This window comes from Drosophila novamexicana, unplaced genomic scaffold (assembly GCF_003285875.2).
Source record: "Drosophila novamexicana strain 15010-1031.04,08,12 unplaced genomic scaffold, DnovRS2.1 tig00000193-arrow-pilon, whole genome shotgun sequence".
NCBI lineage: Eukaryota > Metazoa > Arthropoda > Insecta > Diptera > Drosophilidae > Drosophila > Drosophila novamexicana.
Genome location: NW_020824787.1, coordinates 2,051,166 through 2,066,249, shown reverse-complemented (window position 1 = coordinate 2,066,249; position 15,084 = coordinate 2,051,166). Strand labels below are relative to the sequence as shown.

General features: G+C 37.6%; 1 protein-coding gene across 1 annotated transcript in view; it reads left to right on the top strand.

The window, feature by feature from the left end:
- The window catches only part of LOC115758545 (fasciclin-2), a 137,500-nt gene that overhangs the window by 69,360 nt on the left and 53,056 nt on the right, over positions 1 to 15,084 (top strand). The window contains exon 2 of the mRNA XM_030699242.1: positions 6,864 to 7,065. Within this exon, the coding sequence (XP_030555102.1) occupies positions 6,864 to 7,065 (202 nt within the window). The remainder of the gene's footprint in view (positions 1 to 6,863; positions 7,066 to 15,084) is intronic.

Sequence of the window (15,084 nt, the reverse complement as noted above, 5' to 3'; positions counted from 1 at the left end):
GACATTTTAATTTGTTTGTTTTGCAATAAGTAAATTTATTGATGTGCTCCACAATTCGTACTTTAAGCAGATCTCTTTATATATTTGTAAATTATTATTTTTATTTTTTTTGGCCTATTTACAGCGCATTGTCAAGTCGCCTCGGTACCGAATCTAGTCCCGCCTTTCAATTGCTATAATTGCCAGCTTAGTCGTCATTCTCATCAGCCTTTAGCTCCGCCCACCGCTTTCAGCTACACGTTGCCGTCCGAGTGTTTTGAGGGAGGGGGATGGGATGGGATGACTTTGGGGGGTTGGCTAAACAAATACTTTGTTCAGTCTCTCGCATATTACGCATACGCAACGTTTGCAGTTAATTTGCAAAATGTTTCACATGCTGGCATTTTAATGAGTTGTCTCGGCACTTTAAAGGCCAGCCCGCTACCCGTTGGCCTCCGCCCCCCCCCCCCCCCCCCTCTCCCCATCACTCAACCACACTACACTACCCACAGCCACATCTGCTGCAGCACGTGTACCACAAGCAGCAGCTCTTTTGTGTGTGTGCTTGGGACAGGTTTCATTAAGTTTCTGACTTGCCTTTAAGCGATTGTTTGCCCATCGATTGACGTGCAATTGTTTCAATTGCAACGCTTCGTGCACTCGTATATTTATTGACGATATTTATATATATGTATACTGTTTATATATATATATATACATATATATACTGCTGGCGATATTGCTTATTATGCTTTATGTGCCGCAAATATTTGTCACAGCAGCAGCAGCTTACCTTGAGCCAGGCCGTCTTTTGTGTTCAATGTGTTTGCGTTGTGTAAGCGCATCGAGTGGCAGCTTGCATCATTTGTTGCAGCACTGAATGCGACAGTTGCAGCTGCAGCAGCATCTTGTTAAGCGCATCAGTTGCCATATGCTTGTTATACACACACACACAAACACACACACGCACACACACACACAGAGACACTCACACCGTGAGCAAAATGTAATACAAAAGGCAACTTGTTTTTCCCCAACTTTGTGCCTACAACTAAAGACTTATGACATTTGGCCATAACACCAGCTACAACAAGCACAACAACAACAACAAGAACAGCAACAGCAATGGGCACAACAACAATGCCAGGCATGTCAGCAGCACATTACACGGTCTGCTTTATACACATATACATATATATATGTAGCGCACACATAGAGTGTAGTTGATTTTTGCACAGCAATTGCTGTTGTTGTAATTGTTATGAGCTGAAATTACAGCTGAAGGGTTAACGGAGCGGGTTGTTAGGGGGGAGCTGGTGGCTAAAAAGTAATATATTTTACAACAGCAAAAGGCGAGACTGCATATTATATTTATGCCATTATGCCACACAACATACAACTACAACATACAACTACAACAACAACTACAACAACAACAACAATTGCAATAGCTGTTGTTAAAAGCAGAAATTCGCATTAAGCTGAAAGAAAAGCAAAAGCTTGCGGCAGCGGGGAAATTTGGGGGTGCCGTGTGCAGGCGCAGACAAGTTCAGGCCACAAGTAAACGAGCCAAGCAGCTTGTTTTAAGTATAGAGGCAGGCACACACACACACACATGAACAACTTACATTAGTTGGCAGGAGGCGACTGCTGGCAAACATCTTCCTGTTGTTGTCCTGTCGCTTGTTGGCCTCGGCGCTCTAGCATGAAATCTTTTTAAAAAATACACACGCACACACATAACATACTCCCACATACACACGCACGCTCACTTGTGCAATACAAATAACAACTGGCAGCATTGCCATAATTCTTGTCTACGCACAAAAGTATGCTACACTTTATACGAGTATGAAATAAATAATTACAAACAAGTCAAGCAAGCAACCACCACAACGATGTTTAGTGCAGAGTTGGCAAGGCCATCAAAGGAATGTTCCCGAGTGTGTGTGTGTGTGTGTGTGGGTGGGGTGGGGGGAGGGTAAGGCGGTTCTCAGCGAGATATAGTCAGTTGCAGGAAACATACGTCGACGCCGGCAGTGCTAAAAGTGCATTACACTGCGGCCGCATGAAGTATGTGTACGCTCAAGTATCCTGTTTAAAGAGTATTTTTGTGAGCTGAGTTGAGTTATGTTTGTTATGCGGTTATGCCATGCCTTCTGCTGTTCGTAATGAACACATCTTGAGATGTGTTTTTGAATAAACAGAGAACGGGGGCCAGCCGACTGACTGCACTGGCCAAAGTGTGCTTTTCATGCTGAGCGTCGGAATAACAGACGAGAGATCGCCGATTTAAATCTGGCAGCAATTTTAAATATCTAATTTATATGTTATTAATCACAATGAAAGTTTGTTACAAGTAGAAAATAAAACCAAGCCAGCCAAGTTGGGTATGTTACATAAATATTAATGTGCCATATTTAATGTTAATCTAACTATGAAACTCCGGGACATGCGTTCCTAGCACTCACATCATAAAATTGTATAAAAACTTATTTAAAATAATTTGCTGATGTGAATACCGGCCTCATTCCTTGTACTTGTACGAGTCCCATACTGAGATAGAAAACATTTAAAGTTTTTCTTATTTGAAAAAAATACATATATTTTATTCAGAATTATTTCATTATCGCTTAAATTTTCATTAAAAATAAAAGTCAAAGTCTTATAAAAATCTAATAAAATATTTCATATTTTCCTTCACTTTCTTTTCATTCTTTTAATCTTGAAGCAAGCAAACACAACACACACACACACACACTTGGGCAGAGCTGCGTCTGTATCGTGTGTGCATTTAAAAAAATCGTATTAAAAAGAGCTTCATTTCCTATTCAAATCGCATACTGTTTTGCTCAGTGCATTTCATGTTCGGCTATGATGATGTTATTTACATTTCTGTTTTGATTTCGTTTGGTTTATGAAGACATTGCAGTCGTATACGCCCCCTCTCCCATTAATGCCAGCGGAAACCTCAGGCAGAACGCAGCAGAATTGAGTAAAAAATGCAAGGCAAAAGTTTTTCTTATTGCTGCCTGTTGTTGTGTGTAAGTGTATGTGTGTTGTGTGTGTGTGTGTGTGTGGGTGTGTGTGAATTTTTTCTGTTTGTTTTGTTTTGGTTGCAATTCGTAGACTTTTGACTTGTGCTGGCATCTCTGTGTGCCCAGGCAAATGAACCAGCAGCAGGACGACAACCTCAAAAGTCAACTTATACCAAGGCCCAAACCCTGCCTCCTCCCACCATCCTGTTGAGACGTGCCAGTGAGCTGTGTGCACTTGCATTTATGAATGTTTAAGCACTCGAAACTACAGCAAGTTCCACCAAAAGGAGCAGCAGCACAATTGAAAAATTCAGAAGCCCACCAGAGAAATACATAAACGAGTGAATGCGAAGAAAAGATACAAAGAAGTTGTGTGCGCATATGTGTGTATGTATGGCTGTGTGTGCTTAAACCCTAATGATGGCTAATTATTACAAGTCGCATACAATCACTTGTAAGGCCACACACTAGTCAATTTTTATATTGTTGTGCATAAATGCTTTTAAACTAAATTAGATTCTTGGGATTAACCATATTTGTTAGTCATGAGATATTTATGAGAGACTAAAAACCAAAAATGGCATAGAGTTTTTGCAGCCTCATATTGTGAACTCTTACTATGAGGACATTGATTGAAAGTATGCCAAAAAGCGGTAGCTATGCAATAAAATATACTTCATTCGCATACATATACAAAAACATGATACCATTTTGGGCATATTCAATAAGTTCGAGGTATACAGGTATGTTAGCAATATGTATAATTGCAGGGTATCTTAAGGCTGAGCATACCTGGTCGAATATTGAATATTTTAAAATCTTCGGAAATTCAATTTTTAATTATGGCAAAGTTAATCGAGCGTACACAGTTAATTGCTAATTGCAAGTTTGCCCATCAATTAAAACTCTTTTTAGAACTTCCCGGCCAACTTTAATGTATATATCTATCAGAGATTTTTAAAATGATTTTTAAACTGTTCAAATGCACATTGGCCTGCAGCTCGTGGGGGCTGGGCTGTGTCCAAACAAGATTCTGTTTACATTGCGGCATAAAAAATATATATAAAAAAAAATCTTGACATAACACAGAAAACTTTATTTATCTCTTTAATGCAGCGATATTTGTTTGTCTTTTTCTTTTGGCAACGCGCATATTTTAATTTACCAGCAAACAACTTAAATAAAGCAAACGAAAACTTTATTAAAATGTATATGAAGTTTACATAAGCACACATACGTGTGCATGATTCTAGAGGGGGGAGTGTGGCAGGGGGGGGGGGGGGGGGCATGTTGACCAGTGGCTCGTGTGCTGACCAGCAAACGTTTATAATTATTTGCATAAATATATGCAAATCGTTGGCAAAAACAGCCAACAGCAAAGTCAAAATGCAATTCGCAGCTGCACATTTGCTTTGCTTTGCCGTGTTACCTGTGGCCCCTCCACAACTCTATCCTCATTTTTTCAAATGTACCTAATTTTTGACTTTATATTAATTTCTTAAAAGGCTTAAATTTAATATATATAATATTGTAAGTTACACACAATTCAATCTAAACCAAAAAGAACGAAGACATCCTATCTTAAACACGACTTGCAGTTGACTTAATGATGCTCAATAAGAGTTCAAGTTATATTTTAAGATGTTAACAGAGCTGAAATACAAAATCAAAGTATAAAACTGAGCGTCAAACAAATGGCATTAATCAGAAAAAAAAATCACTTTAGTTTCATTGGAAATGGGAATACATATTTTCAGCAAAATGCTGCGAGCATTTAAGCCAACAAATGTTGCAATTATTTGCATTTATTTTGTTTTGTTTTTTTTTTTTTGGTATATCTGTAACATTATACTCAGTTTTGATATTTTTTCTGGCCATGCAACAGCAACAATCGCAATGTTAATTACAATAACACAGAGCGCACGAGCTGTAACACAACTTTTTTATGCCAAAAAGTAGTCGAATGTAAAAAATTTTGCGGGAGGCAATTGAATATGCAGCTGCTGCCCTGCCGGCCCTCCGCCACCCTCCCGCACAACTGGAGTACATTGAGCTGTTTGTTTTATGTGGCAGAGTGAAAAATCTCAACACAATATCAAATGCATGTGTACACATTGCGCGTTTAGTTCGCTTTTCTTTTATTATTATCACTTTTTTTTTGTGTCCTGTCTGGGCGAACAATGAAGAGCTGGCAAAAAAAAATGTTATATATATATATATATATATATATATATATATATGTATACACATGCATTGCACACAAAAAACAGATTTGCGCAAACAAAATACATGGTAGAGGCTGGCTGCTGTGATGGGTTAAAAAACTGCAAGCAGACAAATTAAAACTAAGCGCTTCATGTACAAACAACTCTCCCCGGAGGGGGCAAGGGTGTGGGCGAGCAACACTCGACCCAATGGCAGGCACTCGACCATTTGCTCCATTTAGTTCCACACACACACACACACACACACACACACACACACACACACACACACACATACTCATTGAACTGTGCGCTTGGTTGTTTATTCATAGTGCTGCTCAAACTGTATGAGATACCACACAATGTGGCAACTCAATTTTTGATCATTTCATTTCCCAAAACAATTTGATTTCTTTATCTAAATCGATTTTTCAAAATTTGTAACAATTATTTCAAACGTCTTTGAAGACTTGAGAACACATTATTATGGGTTTCTGCTTAAGTTAGATCTTTTAAAGCTAATAAGAGTGCGCTGCTCGAGAAATACCCTGTAAAAAGGTGCATTTATTATGTGGAATGCAGCGCTATATGCAAGATTAATTACTATTCTCACTTTATATATTATCAAAAAACATATATTTTTTAAATTATAATACCTATGTATATCAGTACTTCGATTGTAGACTAACTTCTAATTGGGAATAAATTCCGATTTTTTTTAAGTCCCATTAGTACCAAACATAAATAAAGGATATTGCGACCTACCTACGAGCCGAATCATCTAAACACCCTACAGTATTAGACCATGTTCTCAAAACTCTTCCTTCTAAATAAATAATAATAATTAATGCCCCATTCTCAAACCCAAACTATTTGTAATATATTAACGTCCAATTGTAAATTGCAAATGTTGTTAACTAGAGTTAATGCACGTTTCTTATTTCTGTTTCATAGTTAAATTACCTCTGATCTGTGTGATATATATTGATATATCATATATCACGCCATATTTTTGGGCCCTTTACAACACTTGTATGACTATGGGCATACAATTTGCTTTACTTATAAATGTTTTATAATCAACAATTGCCGAAACGGGCCCCTGTTTGATATCCTTATACACACGCGCCTCCATAAATACGAGCGAGTTGAATGTTAATGTAATTGAGTCGATATACATTTGTGGAACACACCGAAGCACAAATTTTCTCAATTTATTTCTAGTTTTCATGTACATAGAGCCAAAGTGTGTGCGTGTGTGTGCATTATTCATTCCGTTGGCGGGAGATTTACAATTTCTACAATTTCAACAATATTTTTGATTGCCGGAACCCGCGACTGTTGCTCCGATAATAAAATAAATCAAATCCGTTCAGGCAAACAGCCCGCGGATACATTTACCCGCGACCCCTCACCGTGAGCGTGTGTGTGCTTTTTAGTTATTTCTATGTGGATAGGGATTTTGGTTTGTTGTTGTTGCAGGTTGTTCGTGTGCAGCAGGGTTTACTGTACGGCGTATTCTTAATTAAATGTGCGCTGCAAATTTACACAATCAAATTGCATTGCCATATAATACCCATTCTCTATTAAACCGCTTTTCCTCATCCTTTTTTTTCTCTCTCTCTCTCTCTCTCAATTGCAGCATGCCTGTGGGTTTGGATGTTGGCTGTTGCCGCGGATGAATCGCTGGACACACGCGAAGGCGTCGATCTGGTGCTCAAGTGCCGTTTCACCGAGCATTATGATTCAACTGACTTCACCTTCTACTGGGCACGTTGGACCTGCTGCCCCACATTGTTCGAGAATGTGGCCATTGGCGATGTGCAGCTTAACTCGAATTATCGGTAAGTTGTGTAAGAGAGAGTGTGTGCGTGTGTATGCTTGTGTACTTGTGTGTGTATTGTACTGCGTGTCCCTTGGCCAGCCGTCTGTGTGTCCTGTGTGCAATGGTCTGATAAATCACAGCCAGCCTCCATAAATTCAACACTGATGGCCTGTCAATAAGCAGGCGAAAAGTTAAAGGCCGTCTGCGTGTTGGGCTTGGGGGCGTGTGGCTGCCGGAAGTCTGCTGCTGCACATTTATTTAATTGCCTGCCTGACATCGACACTCAACTGCCCAAGGAACGAGAATTACAATCACCCCTCCCCCCCCCCCCACCGCTCCGCCATTATGGCCTGCTCTATCGCATATTTATTGATAAAAGATGAAAGATGCGAAAGTTTCGCGATGCGTTCAGCTGTTAAATTTATTAAAATTGCCAATGGCTGTAAGGATGACGACAGGGACAACGCCATCATCAACATCGATGGCATCGTCGCCGTTGTTGTGTACATCATTAAATGTTCATCTGGCAGGCGATAATTCATAGCCAGCCACGCCTAGAAATATGAATGGGCGTGCACACAAGCACCGCATGCAGTGTAAACAAGATGAGATTCCCTGTGCTAATACTCCAAGGTTTGCCAGGGAGCTGTTGGGGCTTCTGCAGGGTCAAAGGTTTTGGGTTGGGTTCGAATGGCATAAGGATAACGTGGCCATCAGAAGCAGCTGTGCGCGCTGCTGTGTGCCGTAAGCATAAGCGAAATTATTATTATACCATTTCGTTAAAACAATGGGAGTAATACGCAAAATAAATTGTTTCTACAAAATTGACCAGAAGAGAAAGCGAAGAAAACCCGATTAAATAAAAGAAAATACGATTCAAATAATAATTTTGAAGAGAAAAAATAGCGAATGCTCTCAAATTATCATCATATATCAACCAAACATAGAAGATAACTGTAATCATAATAATTAATATACTGTCTGCAAATTAATACTCTACATTGCACAGGAAATGTTGATTATAAATTATTTCACAAATATATATATATATTGTATATGCAATAATACATAATTATATATTATACATAATACTTTTATCATAATAAATTATTATCAATATTTCTTATTATATCATATTTTTTTATTTACTTTTCAAAAATGTTAAAGTTTATTTTATTATAATCATTTATAACTTTTTATATTTTTTATTGTTTATTAATAACTAATAGGCGTATATTTATTTTAAATGCACATTATGAATATTACCCAATATGGTAAAAATATTAACTGAAATTCAAATTAGCATCAGTTTTCTTTGCACAATTTGAGCAATTCGTGCCATTGTTTATAATTGGCAACACATTGCGTATACGCAACTTGATTAAGGCGCCGAAAAGCTCGTCAAGCATTGAAGGCCTTTTAAATGGCTGTTTGGAAAATGTGGCGAATTTTCTTATTGTTGTTGTTGCTGTTGTTGTTGCTGCATATTGTGCTGCTTGGCCGCCCTGCCTATTTATTTATTAATCATAATAATCATTTTGCAGAGCATTTTAAGCGTGAAAAACATTCAATGCGGCGTATGCCGCAAATCGTTTGGAAAATGTTCAACAGTACACGCCCACAAGAAGAGACAATCACGCACTAAAGAGACAAGCGCACACAGACCCATTCATTGGCCACATGATATATTTATATACATATATATATATATAACCATGTATATACATATATATAATATGGGTAGGAGCAGCCGCTAAACATGCAAAAACAGCAAACAGATCGGCAACAAAAGAAAATTATTGTAAAATTTTGCTAATCGCGCGTTAAACAATTTGCTTGATTTATGTGAGCTTAGAGACTGGGCTAATGGCGTTGCCACAAAACACAACAAGAACAACTACAACGGATGCGCATTATGGTAACAACAAAAGTTGCGGAGTGTAGAATATAAGATACCCTGTATACGCATAGCATTTCAAAATAGAAATAGTTAAGAACATAAGTATTAATTATCTCATAATTTAGCTGGCCCGAGATCCGCGGCTTAGTTTATTAAAATCATAATCTATATTCTTCATATATGTGATGAATAAAAAATATCATAATGTAAATATTTATATAGATAATATTTTAGTAATATAGAGTTATAGTTACACATGGTTATAGTTATATATAGTAATATATTGTAGTTGTACCTTGAAAGCAATTCTGCTTGTATATTACACATAAGGCTGTTTGATATCGGCAATGGACTCTATACACTATAAATACTTATACTCTTTTTAATCAAATTTACTTATGTCTTAATGATTTTTGTTACCAGAATTATATCTAAGAGATTATTATTAAAGATAGAGAAAATATATAAGTAATGAGCCCACCTTTCGTCTAATATTTGTGGTTTTATGAAAATTACCAAAAATATTTTAAACATTTAAAATTAAAATTCATTAATGTTAATCTATAATCTTTTGAATTATCTATCTATATTTGTTTATAATATCAGGATATTAAAAATATATTTTAATTTTTTCTTTCTAATTTCTTAATTTTAATTTTGTTGGATTTACAAGCGTTATTTAAAAGGTTTTACCAGGCATGAAGAAGGCGTTGATCACAAAAAAATACATCACAGCTTAAAAACCAAATGTACAGGGTATCAAAATGGCTTGCTGCATTTTGAGTATAATTTTGTTGATGGCTTTGCAATTTTTTGCACATTTTAGTCACACGTTGGCAACAAAGAGTAATTGATTTGATCTCTGGGCTCTATTGCAAAAACATTTATTCAAGATTTCAGCATAAAGTTTGTGATATATGGTCGCAATATAGTTTAATACCTTCACTTTCATGTTTGCAGCTGCACAAAGTTCATGCGTCCGCAAAAGCAATTAAGTTGAAACATAATCACTTGAAAGCTGCTTTGAAATGCAAAAATGTTCTAATGCCAAATAAAATGTGAAGCATTCAATCAACGCAGGCTCGTTGACTGCTAAACTGCTAGTGGATGATGATGGATGCCAGCTGCTTGGCTCGACAAGCTGACCCCAAAAAAAGAGGGAGAGAGAAAAAATGAAAAAGGTACGGTACGGCATGTGCGGCCCGTTTCAGTGTCCATTTGCACTTTGTCCTCTTCAAAAATGTTGTCATCTAGATGACATGAAATTTGCTTTAACAACGCATTCACATCCACATTGGAGCATTGTGCTCCACCTCTTCAGCTGTCAGATCCCATTCAAGTTGTTTTTTTTTCTTTTTCATTTTTTGGAGGTAGCCTGTTTTTTTTTTTTGCCATGATATTGGAATTTTGTGTTCGAGTGCCGCCAACATTTCGGAAACAATCAAAAAAACATTTTTTTCGTTCTTTTCTTGGTGCAGATAAAAATTGTTCGACAGCAAGCGGACTTTTCAATTGCGTTAAGAGAAATTTAATATGAAATTCATGTTGTACTTGTTACATATCGATTTTTAATTTTGATTTTCGGGCGCGAGCGTTCAATTTTGAAAGACAGCCAGCAGGGAGCGCTGTTTGGCGTCTTTGTTGTGGTTGCCCGTGAAATATTTGTATTTTGTATTTTATTTTTTGGTTGCTGAAAACCAAAAATAAAACCAAACCCAGCTGGGCGTGGAGGCGGTGCTCTCCACATAACATCAGTCGAAAAATTGCCAGGCATTGGCATGAACTGTATCATCTGTTTGATGCCTTACATTTGTGTACACTCCTTATTGGAGATATGTTGATTTAGTCATGAGTTTTGATACAAACATCGCGGAATGACGCTTAGAAGCGGACATCTCCTACCCCAGAAAGTGAATATATTCTTGATCAGTATCAACAGCCTAGTCGGTCAGTCTCAAGGGTATCGTCACGAAACTTTGCATAGGTCCGTCTTTCTGTTGCAGGCAGTATATGTATATGTCGGAACCGGCAGGATCGGATAACTATATCATATAGCTACAATAGAAATAATCGGTCGAGAAGTAGGCTCTTATGTGGAGAACTTTTTGCTTGTCAAGATATGCTATCCAAACTCAGCCTTTATTATTTATACCGTGCTCCTGATATATATCTTCAAAATCTTATCAGCGCACCACTATATCATAAATTTACCATACAAAAGATCGGTGGAAGAGTTATTTTTAGTCGATTTAGCTATTTATTAGTTCCAATATGATCCCCACTATATCATATAGCTGCTATTCTCACATATCTGCAAAAGGGAAATGTCTGCAAGGATATTAAATCTTCTTTTTCTTGTACCGAAGATGTCCGCAGTCTCTCGTTTGTATATTACTTTATTCTTTAATTAAATCCTTTAAGATGATTCTTATCAATATTAATTTTATGCTGATTCATTTTATCTAAATCGCAAATCCCAGACCCAAATCTTTTCTAGTTTAATAGCAAAGAAAAACATAATTAAGCTCTTAGTTATGCGAAATCTATTCAAGCAAGAGCACTCAAAATTCGTTGTTGTTCTTGTTAAATCGACTTTAAGCAATTTCTTGTAGTCGCTGTAGCCTTTTATTGTGGCTGTCGTTGTTTTTGTTGCTGCTGCCGAATGCCAGGCCAAGCTGACACATTTCCCTATTTTGTGATGGATGTGCGCAATAATTTTTGCTATTTATGCAAAAATTCGGCTGTTATCAATAGCGGAGCCCGGCCCGACAAAAGGGCGTCCCATGCCTCTATTTCTATATCTCTTTTATGCGAATGCGGGTCAAAATTTAACCTTTACCTTGTGCACACTCACACACATGAACAGAGACAAACGCATAGATCAAAATATGTGGCAACACGTGTTGGTTCCGATTCGTTTGACTTGTGCTACCCCCATACACACACGCACACATATACAGGCACACATATATATATATACATATACACGCGCACACATGTCGCGACAGGGGCGTAACATCTATCAGCGCCATGAGAATATGTATATATATATATTTATATACATGTTTGTATCTGTGTACACTCCGAGAAAAATAACGAACTGAATTCAAGTTTAATCTGAATAGAATTGAGTCCATTCTGTTGTTCATAGCTTCGAATAAATTTGGACCGAAAGTATTCTTATATTAATTAAAATCGCAATAGTTTTGGGCAAATATAAATAGGAGGTTAAAGTATAAATACATAAAAATATAATATAATATATGTCAATTCGTATTAAAATAATCAACTGACTTAAAAAGAGCTTAAAACGTTCTGATTCTTAGTATTTAGGCATTTTCACCATTTCGACTTTGATTTAGCACCTTTTGTTTCTCAGAGTGCATATATACATTTTTTTTTCATATATGTGCGGTTATGGCAACACTTATGCAAATTGAAATGCAAATAAGCCTGCCAGCCAACTGTCTGTCGTTTTGTAGGCGTGTTTTGGATATAACCAGTGCCCTTCCCCTACCCTGACCCTGGCCATGCCATCCTGCTCGCTTATGCCACAAAAGTCAGCTGCTATACGAATTCGGATTCTTTGTTGATTCTCACGCTTTATTGAATTCATTTAAAAAGCAATTTTTCATTTTGCTGCCAGCAACAAATATAACAGTTGGGGCATTATGCCTACTGGAATAATATGCGCCCTCTTGTTTTAAGGCACCGCCTTGAAATAGGCTATAAAAAATGTGACTCCTGCTAACATTCCAATTAGCCTTTTGTCTGGTGTCAATGCAGCCTAAAAAAAACAAAAAGGACACAACCAGCAAAGCATAGGAAAACACAAAAGAAAAAAATCAAGCACAGTAAAGGACACAATCGTGAGTAAACTGAGCTTCATCTGCAGTCGCCGGGTCCTTGGTGTGTTATATAAAAAGCCTGGCAAAACTGTCTGCAGCTTTGTTTGCCCAGACCCTGGTCAGGGCCACGCCTTCTTCGCCCACAGCCCCTTGGCTTACAGCAGTTTGCCTTTTGTTTACGGCACTGTCAGGCCTCAAAATGTGCACCCAAAGACAATTAAACTCTTGTTAATGGGCGAGCACCAATAAAAATACAAAAAAAAAAAGAAAAGGGACAATAGATAAATTGGTCGCATTCAGAGCTGTTCAACAGGCAATCGCATAAAGTGTTCATATATGTGTTTATACATTTTTTATTTATTTTTAACTGCAGGCTTGAATGGTGCTTCAGCTTGAGATGTGCATAAATCACTTCATAGACCCAACATCAAATATTTCGGCAACAAATTGCAAAAAGCAGAACAACAAGTTCTATAAACGCATAAAGAACTTAAATAATTTTATAGACATTTTTTGTTGCTTCGTTCCAATTCATTTTATATTTTTGATTTAATGTTTCCTGATTTTTATTGCAATAGAACTTAAAAAGTCTTAAGCAATTTATTTAAATTGTGCAAATACGTGCAAAAGCCTATCAATAATTTTAATCCAGGCAGCAGTAAATGCTTAAAACTGAAAGCAGAAACGATTTTTGAAAGATTGCTGCGAAAATTGAACATTTGTTGCTGAAAACATTTGCAAACTATGAACATTTCTTTCCTAACAAATGAAATTGTATTCACTAAAATTGTTTTTCTTCCATTTGCAAACATATTCATTCAATTTAAATGATGTAAAATTTACATAAATCTTCGCACATTCTTTTAAATGTGAAAAACAATTTCTTAAAATATTCAGTGTAAAGTCCAGAGTGTAAAGAGAAAATGCAAAGATTTGTACATGTATTAAAAAACTCTTTTTTTATACAATTTAAAAAGTAAAGTTTTGGTATACTCTCGAAAATAAGCATTTTTAGACTTTATATTATAATTACAATTATTTACAGTTTCAGACTAAAATCTGTCAATTTGCTAGTTTGCAATTTGTAAGCTTCACATTTTTAAGATTCATTATTTTCATTTTCATTCACTACTTTTCTCATTTTTTTATTAATTAGTGTGTTTTAAAGCTTTTTCAAGGCTGTGTGCTGTGAAATTCAACTTTTGAAAATACTTGAGTAGCATATAAAAAAATATATTTCTGCTAATGGGCGCGAAGGCTTTCAAGCTGAACATTAAATGTGCTGCGTGCAGCAAATTTAACGACTTGCCGCGTTGCAGGGGGACCTACGGAAAGCCTCGTGCTTCAGGTTAAGGTTCAGTGATTTTACTGCAGCTTTCGAGCGCGACCCCAGCTCGGGGTCAGAGGCTGTATATGGCTGAGAGTGTCGCGCCTTGTGGCATTTGCTGTTGTGCTTGTTATTATTGTTGTTGCTGTTGTTGTGCTTGTTTATTGTTGTGGCGTGGTTATGCTGCATGGCAATGCGTATATTAATTTTAGCCACTAAGCTTAATTTAAAGTTGGCTTAAGCCTGCAAAACACACACACGCACGCACACACTTCACCATAACAAGTACAAGTGACCTTCTATGCAAATACGCGTGCAATAACAACTGCCACCACATGAACAACAACCACATGGTCACCCGCCGTCAAGTGGAGTTCATAAAGTTCCCAGTGCTCTGCGCTACGGACAACCGCAAAAGGCAACAGCAGCGAGGCGACGCCGGAAGTTGTCCGCTGTACGAAGTGCGACTTGTCAACGTGTACTTCCGGCCGCCATCCTTCGCCACAACAGACGCAGCCACACACACACACACACACACACACACACACACACACACACACACACACACACACACACACACACACACACACACACACACACACACACACACACACACACACACACACACACACACACACACACACACACACACACACACACACACACACACACACACACACACACACACACACACACACACACACACACACACACACACACACACACACACACACACACACACACACACACACACACACACACACACACACACACACACACACACACACACACACACACACACACACACACACACACACACACACACACACACACACACACACACACACACACACACACACACACACACCACACACACACACACACACACACACACACACACACACACACACACACACACACACACACACACACACACACACACACACATACACATGCACACAG